The sequence below is a fragment of the Panthera tigris genome, chromosome D3 (assembly GCF_018350195.1).
Source record: "Panthera tigris isolate Pti1 chromosome D3, P.tigris_Pti1_mat1.1, whole genome shotgun sequence".
Taxonomy (NCBI): domain Eukaryota; kingdom Metazoa; phylum Chordata; class Mammalia; order Carnivora; family Felidae; genus Panthera; species Panthera tigris.
The window spans coordinates 13,833,303-13,854,916 of record NC_056671.1 but is presented as its reverse complement, the minus strand read 5'-3'; the positions used below and the strand labels follow the sequence as shown (position 1 = coordinate 13,854,916).

Here is a 21,614-nt window from a genome sequence, read left to right as displayed (position 1 = left end):
AGGAAGGGAAGGACTGGGAAGCATGAGATCGGGGTCCTCAGCCACGCCCAAGCCAGTGCTTCTCAATAAGGAGGAGTACATTTGGTTTCCTCTCCAAAGGGACATTGGGCAATGTCTGGAGAGATTTTGGATTGTCACAACTGGGAGGGACTCTGGAAAGGGAAGGAGTGTTACTGGCATCTAATGGGTAGAGACCCCCTAGAGAATGCTGCTAGACATCCTACAAGGAACAGGACAGCCCCCCACAACAAAGAATTACCCAGCCCCCCAAATATCAATAGTTCCAGTTTGAGAAACCCTGATCTAAACTGAGACCACTCCAGGCAGCTGGAAGGACCCACACTCCTGAGTATGGCAAAGGAAAGTCACCATCCTGGCTTCTAAGAAGTCAAAACAGTCCCCATCCACCTCCACCTATGGACTCCCAGTATATTTATTTAAATGAAGAAATGATGCATTAAAGTTACGAAAATCTCATTCAACAGATAAAAACATTCAAACATCCCTACTTCATTTGGAAAGAAAAATCAATACCTAAATTTGAAGTTCTTCAAAAGTATGAGGTTCAACCAAATGGCCCCTCCGCTACCCTCTTAATCTCTGTTCTCAGTGATTCTCAGCCAGCACAACAGCAAGAAGGAAACACCTGACTTTCAGGCTTTCTCCACTGCTCATTGGTGCTGTGACCTTTGACAAGTTACCTAATCTCTCTGAGCTTCAATTTCCTTAGTTGTCAATGTAGTGCACATGTTTAGTTAGTTCTGACTATGTGTTAGGCATTTTACATGCATGACTTCATTTAACGCCCAGGAGAGGAAGAGTGTGAAGTGGGTGTTGAAGGTTGAGTAGGGGTTGGTTCCTGGCAGAGGGAAGATGAAAGGGCATCCCGGGGACGGCAAGTATAAAGGTAGGAGTGGACAACAGTGTGCTCCTCGGGAAGAGGGGAGACTGGAGATCAGGACCGAGAATAATGGAAGTTGGGAATCTAGAATGGAAGCAGAGAATTCCCAAAGTCCTGTGCTCTGTGAACAGCTTAGAAAGGGTCTGGGTATCTCTGCCTGTGCCCCCCAAACCCCAGGGAAGATGCCCTTCTTGGCTAAGAGCTACGTGTGTCCGTTCCCCAGTGTTGAGGGACGTTAGGCTTTGAGGGATGCTCACTGCTATAACCAATATGTCCAATGCTACAACCACCAGCTACATTTGGCTACTTAAACATGATGAAAGTTAGATAACATTTAGATTCAGTTTCTCAGTGACCATAGGCACATTTCAAGTATTCAATTGCCACATGTTACCAGTGGCTATAAAACTGGACAACATAGACGTAGGATGTTCCTCTCATCACAGAGAGTTCTAGACCGCGCTTGCTTAGAGGAATCTTTTTTGTTATTATTATCTCAGAAAGAGAGAGAGCGCATGAGTGGGGTGGAGGGGCAGAGGGAGAGAGAGAGAGAATGAGAATCACAAGCAGGCTCCACACTCAGCATGGAGCCCGATGTGGGGTTCAGTCCCACAAGTCTAGAATCATGACCCGAGCCAAAATCAAGAGTCAGACACTGAACCAACCAACACACCCAGGTGCCCTTAACTGTTTCATAGAGAACTAGCATTTCCCTTTTTCTGTTTCTGTCTGATCATCCCATACATTAGCAGTAAGAGCAACCACCAATAGGTACCACACAGCTAAGGGCTGTAAGCTTTACCTTATTTAACCTTTGCAGCAATCCCATGAGCAAGGTATTATTAACCCTATTTTAGAGATGAATAAATGGAGAATTCGAAAGTGTGAGTATCCAAAATATCCAAAGTTGCACAGCTTATAGCCAGCAAAGCCAAGAGTTGAACCCAATGCTACCCAACCCATAGCCCATGCTCTTAACCAGCAAACTACCCTGCCTGTACGAACCCCATCAAGCAGCTAGATCCCAGGGTGAGCAGATTTGCAGCAATAAGCCAGATATTTCCCTCAGACCTGGTTATCACTGTCAGACTGAGAGTTGGGAAATACTGACATGTACTTCTGTTTTTGCTCCTGGGTGAATGGAAACAAAATAGCTCAACCTGGATGTTCCCTCTGGTCCCATATTAAAAATACTCTTCCCCTGCTCCTCGCACAGGACTCTTAAATAAGTTTGTTGTTGACAAAACACTTCAAATGCATTATTTAAACAGAGGTGTTAAAGGCTTTTTTACAAAGGGGGAACTGCAACACAGAAGTAGCTCTCCCTGAAAATTCACACAAGACAAGCCATTTTGGAGTTGCTTAGGTAATTGTTGCCTGTTTAATTCTTGCAAACTGGCCTCTTTCAGCAAGAGATATTGTATTACTTGCTCCTTAGCCTCTGGCTTAGAGTAACTAGTTTTTCCTGTCTCTGTGTTAAAAAAGGAAGGATCTGGGCCAAACATTCTTCAGACCTAGTTTCAAATCCCAGCCCTTCTTTGTCTTACTGTGGGAACTCGGGAAACTTACATGACCTTTCCAGGCTCAGTTTTTGCATCTGTAAAATAGGGCTTTTGTTGTCTGTTGGGATAAAATGAAGTAACATCTGTGCAAGCACCTGGTATGTTACACACGCTCCAACAATGCTAACCTCTCTTCTCCGCTGAATCGCCACTTATAGTCATGTGGTATCATGGGATCAGGACTTTCAGAGCTGAGAGGGAGCAGAATGACATTTAGAGCAGCCCTCTCAACAGACAATTTCTCTGTTTATCACCATGTAGGTGAGCCGTTGACTTGTGAAATGTCTGTAATCAAGAACCACTCCCCGTGTGTTTTGGTGACATTTTTAAAGAGGGTAAAACAGAATGTTCCCTCTGACAATTGCAGACCTCTCCGACCAGAAGAGTCAAAGTGGCTCTGACGCAGGCCACCAGGACTTTTGGAACATTGTGAGGAGGAGAGGTCTGGATGGCCCCGAGTGAGCAGCCAGAGGGCTTGAGCCCTGGCTTCCGATTGACCCCAAATGACTGTCAGCACCAGACTAGAGGTTGGGGGAAATTACAGAACCAGGATTCTAAGTCCCCAAAGCTGGGAATATAGAACAAAGGGCTAGGTAACAGCTTTCACACCTGGGACCAAAACCAAGAGGGGCTCCAGAGTAAGCCACAGACAGATGCTATAATCAGAGTAAAAGTGGACGGGCGAGTTCAAAAGAAGCCAGTTGTCAGGAAGCAGGGGGGCAGCGCCTGGAGAGAGAAAGAGGCGAGGGATGGTCAGGAGGTCTGGATTTCGAGGCAAAGTCAGTTCCATCTCAGCCATGACTTCTCTCCTTCTTAGAGGATGACCAGGCTGTGGAAACTAACTAAGATAGTCTCCCCCTGAATCTGAGTTCAAGAACAGAGAGCCAGGAAAACTTTGGTGTTAATAAGCCAGCCTTTTGAGTCAGGAACCAGTCTGGGTTTGAGTCCCAACTCCATCATCCCTGGCTGTGTGACTTAGGCTAGTGTTTTAACCTCTCTGAGCCTCAGTTTCCTGATCTTAGGAGGATTCTGAGGATTATGATTATAGTAATGAAGATGCTAATGACGGTGATGATGGAGGAGGTTGGTGATGCTGGTAATGATGGTGATGATGGTGAATATTATGATGTAATGAAGGTGATGATGGTAATGATGACACTGATTATGGCAATGGTGATAGTGATAATGGTTATGCTGATGAGGAGAAGTTGGATGAGGAAGATGGTGGTGGTGATGGTGATGGTGGTGATCATGGTGGTGGTGATGGTGGTAGCAATGGAAGTTTGGATGGTGGTGATGATGGTGGTGATGGTGATGATGGCCATGGTGATGGCACTAATGATGGTGGTGATGGTGGTGATGGTGGTGGTGGTGATGATGATGGTTGATGGTGGCAGTGGTGGTCATGGTGATGATGTAATCATGATGGTGATGATGGTGATGATGCAATCGTGATGGTGGTGATGGTGGTGATGGTAGTGGTGATGGTGATGGTGGCAGTGGTGATGGTGGTGATGATGCAATCGTGATGGTGATGATGGTGATGGTGTTGATGGTGATGATGATGGTGGTGATGGTGATGATGGTGGTGATGATGGTAATGATGGTGATGATGGCCATGGTGATGGCAGTAATGATGGTGGTGATGATGGTGATGGTGATGATGATAGTGATGTTGGTGATGGTGGTGATGGTGGTCATGGTGATGATGCAATCGTGATGGTGATGATGATGGTGATGGTGGTGATGATGGTGGTGATGATGTTGGTGATGATGGTCATGATGGTCATGATGGTCATGATGATGGTGATGATGGTGGTGGTGGTGATGATGGCCATGGTGATGGCAGTAATGATGGTGGTGATGGTGATAATGGTGATGGTGGTGATGATAGTGATGGTGGTAGTGATAATGGTGGTGATGGTGGCAGTGGTGGTCATGGTGATGATGCAATCGTGATATTGATGATGGTGGTGATGCAATCGTGATGGTGATGATGGTGATGATGATGGTAATGATGGTGGTGATGGTGAGGGTGGTGGTGATGATGATGGTGATGATGGTGATGATGGTGATGGTAGTGATGATGATGGTGATGGTGATGATGGTGATGATGGTGATGATGGTGATGGTGGTGATGATGATGATGGTGGTGGTGGTGATGGTGGTGATGATAGTGGTGGTGATGGTGGTGATGATGCAATCGTGATATTGATGATGGTGGTGATGATGCAATCGTGATGGTGATGATGGTGGTGATGGTGATGATGGTGATGATGGTGATGACGATGGTGGTAGTGATGGTGGTGATGATGTGATCGTGATGGTGATGATGGTGATGATGATGGTGATGATGGTGGGGGTAGTGATGATGGTGATGATGGTGATGGTAGTGGTGGTGGTGATGATGGTGACAGGGGTGGTGGTAATGATAATGATGCTGATGAATGGTAATAATGAGAGCCCCCACTTCAGAATGGGTGTGAAGAGTGGGTGGAAAAACTGTGACCTTGAGCATCTTAGCCTTTGTCTCACTTACACCGTCTATAAAATGGTGGTTAATATTCACACCCACCTCACAGAGTCGTCACAAGGGTTAAATTAAAACATTTGTAAAGTGCTTGACACACAATACGTGCTTAATAGACACTAGCTATCATTCTTAATGGTATTTTATTTTTTTGCTCTGTTCCCCTCATTTTCAGAATCATTTCTGTTTCTCTTGGGCTGGTAAAGTCTTATTATCCATGTTTATTCAGCACTGAGATAACTTATCACCCTGGACCCCAGGACTCATTATCTTATCTGTGGGCATTAAGTTGTCCAGGGGGGTCTGCCAGGAGATGAGCCTTCTGCGTTCCTAGGTCTTTGAAACGGGGAGGGAGGAGCAAAAGCCCTGTCATCGTCATTCTGAAGGGATGTCCACACGGTGGGTGCACGCCACCCATCGGTGCCGACGTCAGTGCGCTTTGTGCTTGACGATGGGGCTGCCTTCCCACGTGTTGCTGGTGATACTACCGAAGGGCACGCTGGGCACCCACAGCTTGCTGGCTCTACATAGAGTCACGTGGGTGAACCATGGAGGTTCTGTACAGACTCGGAACTTTGAGGGCAGGGCAACCGGCCTGTCGTTCCTGATGTCTCGCCTTTCTCACTTCCCCTGCTTTGCCTTTCAGAGGTATGGATGGCAAGTCACACAAGCCACTGCCCCTGGGCGTGGAGAATGACCGAGTCTTCAGTGACCTGTGGGGGAAGGGCCACGTGCCTGTCGTCCTCAACAACCCGTATTCAGAGAAGGAGCAGGTAAGTGGCTCTCACACTCTACCCGCGGTCCCTGGCCCTTCTCCGGTGTGAAGATGGGGGGAGGGATGCCAAATGGCCAGCCGTGTGGGGATGGAAATGAGCCACCATGGCTGAGGGGCGTTGAGGCCAGGAGTGTGTATCCTAGGATATGGATTTTACCTTTGTTTTGTTTTGTTTGTAATCTTGCTGTACCTCAAATGTAATTCTGTTTCCACCAAGAAAGGCACTCACATGCCATTTGCACTCCAAATTTAGAAGGTAAAGACACATGGTAAAAAGTTTTCTTCTCTCCCCTAATCCCAGCCACATGGTTTCCCTCCACCGAGGCAAGCAATAGTCATCATTTATGTGGTCCTTTTAGTAATACTTTATGCATAGACTGACGAAGACACACACATATTATTTTCACACAAGTGACAGCACATTATACATATTGCTTTGCACTTTGCTTTTTTCACTTACCGCCGTATCTTGGTGATGAGTCCCCATTAGTGGGCAAAGAGAGTCCTGGTTCTTTTTCGTGGCTGTATAATATTCCATTGCATGGCTCCACTGTACTTACTGAGCTCATCCTCCATAATGGACACTTCAGTCACTGCCAGTATTTTGCTGTGACATCCCATAAATGCCTTGCTGTGGCACATGGACAGACTTTTCAATAGAATAAATTCCTAGAAGTGGAATTTCTGGGTCCAACATTACATACATTTGTGGTTTTGGCAGACATTGAGAAATTGCTCACTGTAAAGATTGTCCCAAACCTACCAGCCAAGCAGGAGAGTGGTGGTTTCCCCACAGCCCTGCCAACCTAACGTATTACCGAATTTTTCGGTCTTTGCCAATTTGCGGAGATGTGTTTTGACAGCTGAGTCAATACTGTTTCTGAGCACGGATAGATTTGGCCACAGATCAGCAGTGCCTTTTTGTTACCTTCTCGGGTAGCTAACGGACCAGGCCGGCGCAACCCCATTAAAGCATATGAATTTCCCACCCAGCCTCTGCACTGCAATAAAGTATAGGTCAGAATGACAAATGCGAGGTCAGAACCGGGAGATGGCCCAGGTCACTCAGCAGGCCACCTTCTTCTCTCCATCTGTCTCAAGCCCTGGACGGCATAGGGCAGGTTGCCAAATTCTGTCTTCTGATGCGTGTATGTGGATGGCACCTTTCACTACTACCAGTTCACCTGAGCAACGACCCAGAGCCTCTCTGTGTAGCCTCAGGGGAGGATGGGACATTCCAGAGCCTCGGTGGGGATTGCTTTCCTCAGCTGCTGATAGCTGGCCAGGAAGACAAGGATGTCACGGGTCTGCTGTAGGTCAGAGCCGTGCTCCCACCAGCCAGTTCCTCTCTCTCTTGCAGTGACCTCTGAATGCTTGGAAGATGAACAGCATCGTAGACTTCTGCTATGCTGTCCTCAAAAGTCAGGGCCACGCTGTGAGCAGGAGGGGACTACTTTCCGTTCATGATTAAATGAACAAAAAAGTTAGCATTTTTCCTTATATTCTCTTTAACTTACAATAAAGGGGTATTGGCATAATTCAGACCCTCCCAAGACAAATAAAAAGGACGGAAAGAGGCAGCCTCAGGCTAGATCCAGGCTATGGCCATGAAGTGTTAGGTCTGCACTCTAGCGTCCTAAGAGACAATTTATATCTGTACTTTGAATCTACTGCCAGTGTTTTGCAATTTTACCTAAATATCATAATCACAGCTTCTCTTAACAAAATGTGGACAATCTGACCACCTCGAGCCTGTGTTCTAACGGGACGATAATCTGCATGGACTGAGCAGCAGCTGTCCCTCTAGACAGAGCAAGGACTCCCTAGTTTGTCTCAATCCCCGCTACTCCATATCACATCCCTCTTGTTAAGGCTGTTGTCTGTTGTCACCTTTTATAACATCAATGCTGTTGATTTTCTTAGGACGAAAGGGAAATATTTTCATATCCATGACTTTGTGATAAGCGGCAGTTAGAGTTAGACCAAGAGATTTATATGTTTCAGGAAACACGAGGAAGATTTCGTGTCTTACAACAATGAAGAATATTCTTTCATGCTTAATATACATCCGTCTTGAAGTTAGCCAAGCTGCCTTGCTGATTTGCCTTAGCTTCCTACCTGTCCCCTCCAGGTATCGGAGTTTATAATCGCTGGTCTGCAGTAACCCCCGAGATCTGACTCACAGAGACAAAGCAGAGGAAGCCTTGACCCCACTAGAAAGACCCTTAAAGTCACTGCCGAAATCGGAGCAGTGGCAGGACGAGAGCCATCTCCTTTTATGCTGTCCACCTCGGTTAGACAGTGACAGCTTGAAAGCCATAACCTCGAACGCCAAGCCTGAGTAGTGAGGTTCTCAATGTTGGGAACAAGAGTGATTAATAGGACCGCTGACCACCCCCGATTTTGGAGCTTTGTGATGAAATGATCAAATGTCTTAGGTCAGGCAGGCTGCTTTATTTCCAGAATTCCATAAACTGGGTGGCTTACGAACAACAGGTATTTATTTCTCACAGCTCCAGAGGCTGGGAAGTCCAAGATCAAGGCACAGACAATTCAGTGTCTGATGAGAGCCCACTTCCTGGTTTCTGGCAGGTGTCTTCTCGCTGTGTCTTCACAAGGCAAAGGGGCATCTCTCTGGGGTCTCTTTCATAAGACATTAATCCTCTCCATAGGGGCTCCACCCCTGTGATCGAATCCTGTCCCCGAGGCCCCACCTCCCAATACCATCGACCTGGGGGTTAGCTTTCAACATATGAATTTGGGTGGGGGACTCAAGTGCTCAGTGCGTAGCCATCAGGGAGAGGTGCTGTGAGACCTTGTCTCAGGGCCCCTCGAAATGGCAATTCCCTTTGCTTGGAGAAGTAGAGAAGGTGATAAAGAGAGAAGAAAAGACTGCATCTTCCTGAGATGAAGGAAGCCAGGCAATTTTAGAATTTGGGAGCCCCTGGACGCATGGGATACAGACCAGCAGTGGTTAGGATGTACATTCACTCCTTTATCATGAGCAAATCCTTGGTGTCGTCCGTGATCCCAAAACCACTGGCCAGCGAGATCATCCTGGCTCAGTTGTCTGAGACTCAGTGTTCATATGCCTCTCAGAAATACAGCTGGAAGGGGACAGAGATCCAAGCGCCTGGTTAAATTGGAATCCAGCCCCAGAGCTAAAGGAAGCAGCCCTGTTACCTCCTGCTAGACATCTCCATAGGCACAGTGCTGAGAAATGTTTCCCGGGCTGAGCAAATTAATAGAAAAACGTAACGTTCTTCGTTCTGTCCTAAAAGATCGGCGTATGTGCTTAGTCTCTTCTCTACCTGCTCAAAGCCCCTTTACCTGGAGCTCCTGGGATCGGCTTCCTTCCTCCCAGTTGTAACCCACATTTGCTGCTTTTTTAGGCATCTGTGGGGAATAGCATTGTTAATAACACAAAGAGAGACCCGGCCGCTACCTGCCTTCGTGAGTCAGGAATAGACAGCAGAAAGTGGAAGCATAGCTGGTCCGCATCTTCCCCAGGGACCCGGCAAAAGGCAACAGAGTCCAACTGAAGCAGGGCGGATGCCGGTTAGACAAGAGAAAGAACTTCCTGATTTAGAAGACTGTTAGCTCCCCAAAGGAATAGTGAGGTCTGCTTCATCCTTCTTGATTCTCTCCTTTGTCCGAATTCAAGTAAAATCAGCCACAGAAGCACCTTCTCTTAAACCAGTCTCAGGAGGCTGAAATGTCCATCTGTATCTAATGGTTATTTCTCTTGCTAACAGTCTGGTTCAGCAGTGGGCATAGCCAGTGAGACCCAAGTCCCTGGAACACTGGGTGTGATTCGAATTCTCATCTTTAATTGTATCTGGCATGTGCTGGTAGATTAAAAGGATCAGTTTACCCATCACCAAACATTCACCCCATGCCTGCCATGTGCACGGCTCTGGTGGAAGCGGAGATGAGTAGACATGGCCCTCCCTGCCCTTAAGACCTTCGCAGACAAATGTGGGGAGACAGACACAGATACAGCGCAATTAATCTAAAACACAAAGGGACACAAAACACTTGGGGAACATAAATACCTCAGCAGGTATCAGGAAAGGTTTACCTAAAGAAGGGACATTTGGACTGGGTTTTGAAGATCATGTAGGAGTTTGCCTAGTAGGAAGTAGGAAAAGGTATTCTAGTAAAAGGAATAGCAGTGGCTCATACAATGCCTTTTTTTTTCTTGCTAAGGATCATTATTGAACCTCTGAGGCTGTCTTTAGCGTTAATACCAACGGGGACACATATTGAATTTTGACACCATTCTAAAGGCCCTTTACGTAATAACCCTCTGAAGTGCAAATGCCATCCTGGGAAAGTGACTTGAGAAACTGCCATTGGTCTGTTCTCCCTGCAAAACCTCAGGATTTGAATCAAGCCCTTCTCAGCTTCCCTTCTTATTTTTTTTAATTAAAAAAATTTAATGTTTATTTATTTTTGAGAGAGAGAGAGAGAGAGAGAGAGAGAGAATCCAAAGCAGCCTCCAGGCTCTGAGCTGTCAGCACAGAGCCCGACACAGGGCTTGAACTCACAAACTGTGAGATCCTGGCCTGAGCTGAAGTCGGACTGAGCCACCCAGGTGCCCCTCAGCTTCCCTTTCATTAAGCACCTTACCCGCCTGGTTTGCTTTCCTAAAGGGGGAAAGGGTGTCCGCCTTAAGGGCAGAATGTCTATTTTCAGATGCTAATTAAGCATTGGTCGTCCAGTCCTTAGTAGATGTGAGGGAGGGTCTTGAGCCTGGGGGAGGTGGGATGTCCACTGCCATCCTCCCCCCATCTTATTCAGCCTGCTGCCTGTCTCTCCAGCCTCTTGCTGACAGAGATGATCAGGTAATCAGAGAGATGACTGTTTTATCGAAATCCCCCTCCCCCTGCCCGTACTACATCCGGAGCCTGGCATTTCCTCACCCCTGGGGACCTGGGGCTGGCTGGCTGCTTTCAAAATGTCAAAATCTGTTGAGAAGCTCTTCTCTACTATGAGGTACGCGTCGGCATCATCCCAGTCTCTCTGGGGAGCCCCAAATTATGAGGCGTGTGGGGAGTGCTTGCGGATCCCCAGTCTTGAGACGATCAGAGGAGGTCTGGGCCCCTCTCCACTCAGGCACAAGCCCCAGCTGGCCAGCAGGTGCTGGCTTTGCTGAAAACCGAAAGGCGAAAGGCGGCAGCCGGCCCCACCCCGGCTGCATCCGAATGAAGGCAAACCAGCAGAACTGTCTGCCTCTCGATGACAACCCAACCTGCCACAGGGAAAGCTAAGTCAGCCCTGACTCACCGCGCGTTCACGATGTCAGGACAAAAATAACAATAATGAGGATTCCAACACCACTCTGTGCGGTGTGGCCATTGGAACCCTCAGACTCCCCACCCTCAGCACGGGGCCAAGAGCTCAGCTCTGGGGTCCGCTGGGTTTGGGCCTCATCCCACTGGTGACCTTGGACAGAGAACAAATTTGCACCTGCACCGAGGCTCTGTTTCCTAACAGATTCATCCAGTCGTGGGGAGGTGAGGTGTGGAATGGCAGGATCTGTGGCAATAGTCGCTGATATTTGCTGAGCAACCTCAGGCACGGTGCTGGGCGCTTCGGGTCCGTGGTCTCCGTTAACCCCCAGCCCAATTCAGTGAAGTTCTATCGCCCCCATCTGACAGATAACTAAAGTGCGGCACAGAGGGTTAGCTGGATGAAGGTCACATGACTAGTGCGTGATGGAAATGGGCCTTGAACCCAGGCCACAGAGCCCACTCTTAATTCTTAAAGGTCCGGCGCAGAATAAGCGTTCCAAAAATGTGCATGATTATTATCGCTGCTTTTGCTGGCGTTTCATCTGGCTAATTCTCGTGTTGCTGATTCAGATGTAGATTTACTGCTAATTGTTATATTGCTAACGGGAGGCACATAGGGCAGGAAGCACAATCCCCTTTATACAGATGACACCCATGGGGCTTAGAAAGGGAAGGTAAGCGGCCACGGAGTCACCGAGTGACACAGCTGGACCTGTCTCCCTCTGTGACTCCGTTGTCGTTCTCGTCGATTGTTGAGATCGAGGCAGTGTGTGTATCTTTCTACCACTGCTTGAGGCCAGGCTCTGGGAGGATACACTGCGAGCAGCCTGTCTGCAGTGGGAAGGCGGGGGCTTTGCGGGCCCAGCTCTGTTGCCTGTCAGCTGTTAATTTGAAGCTTGTCATTGCACCTCTCAGAGCCTCTGTTTTCTCCTCTGAAAAATGGGTTTGCCATGAGGATTCCGTGAGCCCCTGGATGTGCAATGGCCTGGCCCCAGCCGGGCACCGAATAGGCATTCACGGGACGCCGCTCACGATGGAAGGAGATGGGACACGATCAGTGCCCTGGAGAAGTTCACCGCCTGGGCGTCGTCTTTTCGTCAAATAGTTGCCTCAACCTCCGGAAACTTCCATGTCCGGGACAAGCTACAGACATCACATACACGCACACATGGCAGTTATTATACCGTGATAGTTGGAATCTCGTAGAATACACTCAGACGTTCCCTGCAGACCTGCCTGGCGGGCGTTAGCCAGAGACACTGGCTCCATCGGGCTGCCGGTGGATTATTCCCTTCCCTAAGCCTCTCTGAGCACTTAAGGAAACTCCTGTGTTTGGAGATTAATCTCTCTCTGTGGGAAGGTGCCCAAATTGCAAGCGATAAACTGCTACTGAACTCATTATCGCCCCCAGCTCAATCGGACTAGCTATCCCTTGGTTGGTTCCAGCTCGTGACCAGGATAAGACCATCTAGGCTGGATTTCCCCAAAGTGCCTTCAGTACCCCCCTCTGTTACGTTACCCAGTGTTCCAGGGACGCCCTCAAACAGGGGACAAAAACAGCCTCAACAAAGATACTTCTGGGAATTATGTGGGGCAGAGTCTTCGTCAGGCCCCAGTGGCAGCCAAATCCAAACCTTGTTTCCCTCCACCCACGATGTCACCTGCTGGTGACCCTCAGGGTCTTTGTAGGTCATTTAGCCATGAGATCAGCCTTCCTATCCTGCCGCCCCAGGTGGTCAGAGCCAGGGAGGAGCCAGGAAGCGGGGCCTGAGTTGATGGGGGTTTGGGTTCAGCCCTGCAGGAATTTCCACGTCTTTTGCTAACTGTTTGTTTTAATAGTATATTCAAAGCAAGCCGTCCTGGCGCTTTCCAGTGCGACATGATGTCTGGTTCAGGAATCCGTGACACCACTCCGCGTGCTTATCCATCGCATCAAACCGTATTCCTATTCTTTTCCCAGATAAGCCAAGTTCGGTCAAAGTCATTTTTCCTCTTTGTGGAAACTGGTAGTTCTCCAAGCAGATCCTTAGAGGTCGATAGAGCCCCAACCCACTTCCATTTTCCGAGGGTCCTAGGATATTTTATTTTTTTTAATTTTTTTTAATTTTTATTTTTTTAACGTTTATTTATTTTTGAGACAGAGAGAGACAGAGCATGAATGGGGGAGGGTCAGAGAGAGGGAGACACAGAATCTGAAACAGGCTCCGGGCTCTGAGCTGTCAGCACAGGGGCCCGATGCGGGGCTCGAACTCACGGACCACGAGATCGTGACCTGAGCCGAAGTCAGCGCTCAACCGACTGAACCACCCGGGCGCCCCCAGTCCTAGGATATTTTAAAAGGTAAAAAGGACAAAACATAATCACCAAGCTTGTTGTGCATTTCAAATATTTACCTTTAGCAAGTTAATGCTCTCATTTAAACACGCACACGGTGCCAATGTAGCAGAAGGGGGTTAGGCCACAAGGTAATTCCAAGATTTCTTTTAAAGTGAATTCGGGGCGCCTGGGTGGCTCAGTTGGTTAAGTGTCCAACTTCAGCACAGCTTATGATCTTGCAGTTTGTGGGTTCGAGTCCCGAGTCGGGATCTGTGCTGACAGCTTGGAGCCTGGAACCTGCTTCGGATTCTGTGTCTCCCTCTCGCTTTCTACCCCTCCCCCACTCGTGCTCACACGCTCTCTCTCTCTCTCTCTCCCCCCTCCCTCTCAAAAATAATAAAATAAACATTAAAATTAATTCATAATGCACAGGTATATTTTGGTCTGGTAATGGGACCAAATTTAGAGTTGTCTAATAACATTTTAGTTGCCTCACGACATCAGTGCAACTTTAAGCATCTACTCAACAAAATAACTTAAAGACCCCTTATCTGCAGAGGCCCTTGTCTGTGGATCCAAACTGTGATGGTCTGACTGTAGAGTACCTCCTTTCTTTAATCATCCTCTACAGAAAATGAACTGTTGAATCGGGGGAGGGGGGTAGAGAATAAACGATTTCAAGCTTCGGTAGACTTATTATAAAGAATGAATCACTTTAGAAATAACGCTTGGAATACACTACAAGGAAATTATACTCCAAGGTACAAAACACAGTTGGTTAAGTTTTTCTTTTTTTTTTTTAATGTTTATTTATTTTTGAGAGAGAGAGAGAGAGCACGTGCACAGGATAGGCAGAGAGAGAGGGAGACAGGATCCCAAGTGGGCTCTGTGCTAACAGTAGAGCCCGATGCGGGACTCAAACCCACGAACCGTAAGATCATGCCCTGAACCGAAGCTGGACGCTTAGCCAACTGAGCCACCGAGGTGCCCCAGTTAAGTTTTATAAGTAGCAATTTTTTTCACGGCACAGATGGATACATACCTGCTGGTTTGCGGGTCTGTGGTCCTGGCCCCTGAGCTGCCACAGCTCATAACCGGGTTACACTTGCTGCCCTGGGGAGGCGGTGCCCACAGGCTGCGACAGTGCTGCTTGAGGCTGCAGCTGAGGGCACGGCGGCGTGCGGCCTCTGGCCCCCCAGGGTGGCTGGCCTGACGCCCGGCTCAGCCCCAGGATGCTGCCCTCGTTTTAGGACAAGCCAAGCGCCGCGGGTTGCTGCAGGCCCAGGAGGGAGAAGCTGTCCCTGGTGCTGACAAAGAGTAAGAAGTTACTTGCCTCTTACAGGTTTGGGCTTTAGCTGCTGGGTTCGTTCCCGGGGCTATTCTTACAAAGCATGACAAACTGGGTGGTTTAAACAACAGAAGATGTATTGTCTCACGGTTCTGGAGGCTGGAGAGCTCCTGGAATCAAGGTGTTGGCAGGTTGCTTCCTTCTGAGGGCTGCGAGGGAGAATCTTCCTCAGGCCTGTATCGTTGGCTTAGGGATGCTCACATGGCTTCTCCCTCTGTGTGTGTGTGTGTGTGTGTGTGTGCCTCGAAATTCCCTCCCCACTTTTTTTTAAAAGTTTATTTATTTTTGAGAGGGAGAGAGAGCAGGGGAGGGGCAGAGAGAGAGGGGGAGACACAGAATCCGAAGCAAGCTCCAGGCTCCGAGCTGTCAGCACACAGCCCAACACGGGGCTTAAATTCATGAACTGTGAGATCATGACCTGAGCTAAAGTCAGATGCTTAACCGACTAGGCACTCAGGTGCCCCCAAATTTCTCCTTTTTATAAAGGCACTGGCCATATTGGATTAGGGCCCACCTGAATGACCTCATTTTAATTTAATTGCCTTGTTTAGGACTCCACATCAGGCCGTATTCTTTTTTTCTTTTAATTTTTTTAATGTTTATTTTGAGAGAAAGAGAGCGTATGAGCAGGGGAGAGAGAGGGAGAGAGAATCCCAAGCAAGATCCACACTGTCAGCACAGAGCCCAACGCAGGGCTTAGTCTCATGAACCGCAAGAACATGACCTGAGCCGAAATCTAGAGTCAGACCCTTAACTGACTGAGCCACCCAGGTGCCCCAAGGCCATATTCTGAGGTGCTGGAGGGTTAGGACACCAGCATATGAATATGGGAGAAACACAGTTCAGCCCATTAATGGTTCCTAAGATGTTGTGTCTCCCAGGGGCTTCCCTCCCTGCTGTCAAGCTCTTGGCCCCATCCCACTGGGAGGCCCCTGACTGTGACAGCCCACAGTTGGGGGAGGGCAAGGTGCTTGGCCTCTATTTCTAGATCTCCCAGATTCTGATGTCTCGTGTCTGTCTTCCTGCGTTCAAATCCCCCCTCCCTCCACCTTGCCATCCCTTCTGCTCCTTACTCCCTAATCTCTGCTAGAAAGCTCCAGAAGGTTCCAGAAGGCTCGCCATACTCCCACTCACGAAGAACCTGCGAGTCAGTGTTGACTTGGTCCCCTGCCCTCCCACCCTCTCACACCCCCAGGCTGTCTTTGCTGCTGCTGGCACCCCAATCTCCAGCTCCTCCCACCCCCCTGCAGCTGCGGCTGTGTTCTGCCTTCCCGGCTTCCCACCTGCACGTGGGTCTCTCTGCCCTCACCCTCTCCCCACTGCAGCCCTTGCAGTCATGTGTCCTGAACTAGAGTTTTGATAAGCTCCCCCTTGCATCAGGCAGCTTCCAGGGTCCCCCCTTCTCTACTAAGTCAAGACAAAAGCCTTTGGCTTAGCCTTCGAGGGGCTCTATAATTTTGAAATGCATTTAGACCTGGCATCCATCAGCACGGGCTACCATCACAAAATACCACAGGCTCTGGGGCTTAAACGTAGAAAGTTATCTCTCATAGCTCTGGAGGCTGGAAGTCAGAGGTCAGGATGCCGGCACAGTCACATTGGGTGAGGGCTCCCTGCTTGGCTTGCAGACGGCCGCCCTCACTGTGCCCTAACTCTGCCTTTCTGTGTGTGCGCTGAGAGAAAAAGACAAAGAGAGAGATGTCTCTTCCTCTTCTTATAAGGCCACCAATCCTATCAGTTTAGGTCCCACTCTCATGGCCTCTTTTAACCTTAATTACTTCCTAAAGGTCCCGTCTCCTAACAGAGTCATATGGGGAGTTAGGGCTTTAACGTATGAATTCAAGAGGGACGCAGTTCAGTCCATCGCAGACCTCAAGTGTTTGTAGCATATGCAAATAGAGCTAAGTGGACAGCGGGTAAAGAGAAAACTGTATCTATATCTAATTATCTGTATAAGACATAGAGACATAGATACGTATGCATTCACCTACAGAAACATATATACTCATAAATTGCAGGCAGGGATAAGGGCCTTGAAGAAAAATAAAGCATGATTTCTTTGGATCAAGAGTCCACAGACTTTTCTGTAAAGGGAGAGGTAGGAAGTATTTTTGGCTTTTGTGGGCTGTATGATCTTGGTCTCCGTTACAGCTACCCTGCTCTGTTGCTGTATCACAAAAGCCTCCACAGACAATATAGAAACAAATGCGTATGGCCATGTGCCAATAAAACTTTATTTATGAACACTGAAGTTTGAACTTCATGTACCTTGTATGTGTCATGAAACATTACTCTTTTTTTTTTTGATATTTTTATTCAACAGGCTAAAAATTGGAAAACGATTCTTAGCTCATGGGCTATATAAAAATGTGCAGGGGACCAGGTTTGGTCCCCGGGCTGCAGTTTGCAAACCTTTGCACGCAACCATATGAGGCTTCTCCCAGTTGTGGGATGAGAGTGGGGACCACTGTAGGGCCAAGAACACAAGTCGCTGGCACACAACAGGTGTTCGATACGTATTTATTTTTTGTTGTTGTTGTTCTTAAGTAGGCTTCATGCCTAGCGTGGAGCCCAGTGTGGGGCTTGAACCCATAACCCTGAGATCAAGACCTGAGCTGAGCCAAAGAGTCTGATGCTCAACCGACTGAGCCACCCAGGCACCCCTCGATACATATTTTTTTTAATCTTTTAAATGTTTATTTATTTTTTAGGAGACAGAGAGAGACAGAGCATGAGTGGGGGGAGGGGCAGAGAGAGAGGGAGACACAGAGTCTGAAGCAGGTTCCAGACTCCGAGCTGTCAGCACAGAGCCCGATGCGGGGCTCGAACTCACAGGCTGCGAGATAATGACCTGAGCCGAAGTCGGATGCTTAACCGACTGAGCCACCCAGGCACCACCCTCAATATGTACTTTTTGGAGAAGAGAGAGGAGGGAGGGGGCAGAACGAAACAGGGTGCAGTCAGTTAAGTGTTCAGAGCCTCCTGTCTGTTTTTAGGGGCAAGCATCTGGGCACCCCCCCACCAGAGCCCACCAAGACCTAGCCGTGTCTCCTGCCACCTGAAAAACTTCCACTGACTACCCCAGACACAAATCTAGAAAATGACACGCATAGCCACAGCCCAAAGCCTGCGTATGCCCTGTCCCCAGCTTAATAACTCACAAGTGCCACTAATGTGCATTTTTAGCGAGAACCTTTCAGTCCCCACTCAGAAAAGTCATTTGCATCCCCCATGCAGGGCCCCTGACTGCTATATTAATCTCCCCATTTGTCCCCTCCTGAGTCATCTAATATGACTGCTGGCTAATTAAAACATCAAAGCCCCAAGTACAACAGCCCCGCCAGAGGCCTCCTACTGCCTGCTTTCAGGAGTGCCGTTCGGCGCAGCCCAGGGTGGAGCGGGGCAAGGCCCACGCCTGGGGCCCCCAGGTTCTGGGCTCGAAATGACCACCCCTCGCACATCTGGAGCCTCCACAGATGGCCTTTTTCATTATGCCTGTTACCTCGCTATTTCCACACCCTGCCGATGAGGGCAGCTCGCTGTCCCCCCACCCCACCAGCCGCACCCCACGCCTCTTCCTCCCGCCTCACTGTGCTCCCCACCGTCTGCCCTCGCACCCCCTCTCTGGGTCCTAGGCCTGACCCCAATGCCACCAAGGCACCTCTTATCCCCCATCTGGGATTCCAGCTACTCCTCAGCCTCTGGAACATCCTTAGGGATGGTCAAGAGAGTTTGTAACCTGGCTGAGTGATGCCCAGTATTTAGGGAGAGTGGCCGGGGTGCTCCCACATGGGCAAGGTCAGATTTTTTTTTTTTTTGGTTCTCATGGATGCTGAGGAATTTGTCACCACAGAGTCTTGGCTAAAGATGTGACTTCTGTCACCTGCGTGTCTGCTGGGAGAGACAGTCACGGAGACAGAATCTTAAAGAAGTGTGGAGGCTGTCTGGCCAGGCCTCCAAAGGAAATGGAGCTGTTTGTATGTGGCCTTACAAGGGGACAGAAGTAAACTAACTTGGAGCTGAGCAAGCAGAAAATGTGAACGGGAGTGAAGGGAAGAACGCCTCCAGATCCTTCTCCTGCCCCCAGGGTGGCAGGACTGTAGTGATACTTGCGGCAATGACCACAATGACCACACTGGCAGGTGCACTAAGGGCAGCAGATTCTCATGCCAGCAGCAAGAAGTGATGGCTGACACTCAGGAGGTGATTGCATTCATCCAGGCGAAAGATGATGTTGGCCTGGCCACGGGGCTCGCCAGTTCGGTGGGAAGTGAGAGGAGGCGGTGGGTTCTAGAGCTATGGAGAAGCTGAAATGGTGGGACCTGAGGAGGCACTCGCTGCGGGGGATGAAGAGAATGATGTCCAGGACAGGCCCCAAGTGTGGCTTGCACAGGTGGTTGGATGGTGATGCCCAGCACTGAGACGGGAATCGCTGGGGATAACCAGATCTGGCCACAGCAGGGAGGTGTGGAAGATGAGGAGTCATGGCACCTTCCATTTGTTCTCTGCTAACTCTTGCATGGTTCTGGAGAGGTCTTTAACATGCTGTTCACCTACCCTCTGGGCCCCAGATTCCAACATGGCGGCACAGATGCTTTAGCACAGAGCTTCTCTATTCTGCTGGCCAGAAAGGTGGCTGTGGTATGCCTCTCACCTCAAGACCTTTGCGTAAGCTGTTCCTTCTGCCCACAAGACCTTGCTCTTCTCTCTTTGCCGGATTAATACCTACTTGTCCTGCAGGTCTCTACTTAGAAGCCAAATGCTCTGGGTTAGGTGCCCCTTCTGTTGGCTTCCACAGTGCCCCGTACACAACCAACTTCTCATGTTAGGGCAGCCATTGCACCTGGTTTTAATGACTCGTAAACTGTCATCCATCCCCTGACCCCCATCTTGCACAATGAACTCCATGAGGGCAGAGATCACATCTGTCTAGTTTGTCACTGTAGGCCTGGCCCTTGCTACCTTGCTTGGAACATAGGAGATACTCAATAAACACATGTTGAATGAATGAATGAATGAATGATGCATAATGGCCAAGAGACAGGAGAGTCAGCAGTTCAGGACATGGTTTGAAAGACAGACTGCTAGGATTTGACTCCTGGTTCCAGCTTACTAACTTTGTGACCTTGGACGACTTAGTTAACCTCTCTGTGTGCCGCAGTTTCCTCATCTGTAAAATGGGCATGATAAGATTTTGCTTGGCACATAGTGAGTGCTTATTGAATGCCAGTTTCCAGTAGTAGTCCTTCAGTGTGCTCCGTGATTTCTTTCCCAGACTTCGTCCAGTTCATTGGAATTCACAGCTTCCTCACCATCCTGAGCCCCTCAAGCTGATGAGATGATGATTCGGCCTCCTTTCTGACTTCATCTCCTTGAACTAACCATACTCACGCACTCCAGCCACACTGGCCTCCTCACTGGCCCCCTCACTGGCCCTTTGAACTTAACAAGCTCATCTGTACCTCAGGGCCTTTGCACTTGCCTTTCTCTCCTCCACTTAGTCATCAATATATATCCTTACAACCAACTGATATTATATCATTTGGGTGTTAGTTTACTTATAATTTATCCCCATATCTCTGACAATAATGTCCCAGAAGGGCGAGGGCACTCTCTGTCTTGCTCATTACAGTGTCCCCAGTGCCTAACAGTGTCTAGCCCATAATAGGTCCTCAATAAATACTAGTTGAGCGTGAGCATGCCCTGACACAAGGTCACTACCCAGTGCTCCGATCTTTGGTATGAATGTCACTCCACATTGGCTTGTCTTCTCCCTTCTCTCACTCAGCTGTCATGTCAAGGTGTGCCTGCTGCCTCTCCCTGACAGCCGCTGACTGACTGATGCTTGTCTGGTGCAAAAGCAGGTAGACAGTTCCTCAGAAACACCCAAGACAGAATGTGATCCTTAATAATGAGGTCTCAAGTGGATGGGCCACGATGGTCAGCCCAGGACTTATCCCCCACCACCTGCTGGGCAATTTGTTTATAGAAGTGAAGACAAATGGGGGACTGAAGGTGCTCAAGACAGAGGAGCAGTCAGTGCAAAGGCCCTGAGGCAGAAACGCACTGGGCATTTTTGAGAGGCAGAAACCTGAAGTTTGGGGAAATATTCATGCTTCAAAACTATCCAATTAAATCTTTTCTGTTTCCCCAGTACTCGCCGGAAATAGTGAGTTTGGGCTGTAGCAGGAAAGCCCGGAAATCCAAGTAACCTGACCTAGCTTGGGGTGTGATTCCTCAGGCCTGAAAGCCAGTACCGTTCAGAGAGGCTGATGGTGTCCCTTGCTCATTTGCTCATTCAACAAACATTCATTGAGTCCCTGCTGTATGCTAAGACCTGTGTTAGACACCAGAGAGACCACCTTTGAGTTCCTGACCCCTCTCCCCAGAACGGAGCCCAAAAGGCTTTTCCATGGTGCCTCCTTCTTCATAGGCAGAGGGACCAGGTTCCCAGCCACCTTGCACGTGTCACCCCGGGAGAATCGAGTCCTCTCTCTGCAGACCCTTGGTAACTCTGGCAGATTCCAGGAAGAATCCCAGAGGACAGTTTTCGAGTGCCCCCCGAGCCCCGTCTCATGTTCCACCTCCAATCTCTCCTCCAGCCCCCTGCCTCGGGAAAACAGTCTCCTACAAAGAACGGCAGCCCCTCCAAGTGCCCCCGCTTCCTCAAGGTCAAGAACTGGGAGACCGACGTGGTCCTCACTGACACCCTTCACCTTAAGAGCACACTGGTGAGTACCCCAGCAGGGTGTGGCCCAGCCTCAGAATTAACCACATTTGGCATTGGCTAAGCCTTTGTTGTGGGGACCGCCCCGTGCACTGTAGGACATTTAGCATCACCCCTGACCTGTACACGTGAGATGTCAGTAGCCTCCCTGAAGTTGT

General features: G+C 49.0%; 1 protein-coding gene across 1 annotated transcript in view; it reads left to right on the top strand.

Moving 5' to 3' along the window:
* NOS1 (nitric oxide synthase 1) overlaps nt 1-21,614 on the top strand; it is a 112,626-nt gene that overhangs the window by 37,042 nt on the left and 53,970 nt on the right. Inside the window, exons 3-4 of the mRNA XM_042962140.1 lie at nt 5,640-5,766; nt 21,332-21,460. Coding sequence (XP_042818074.1) covers nt 5,640-5,766; nt 21,332-21,460 — 256 coding nt within the window. The remainder of the gene's footprint in view (nt 1-5,639; nt 5,767-21,331; nt 21,461-21,614) is intronic.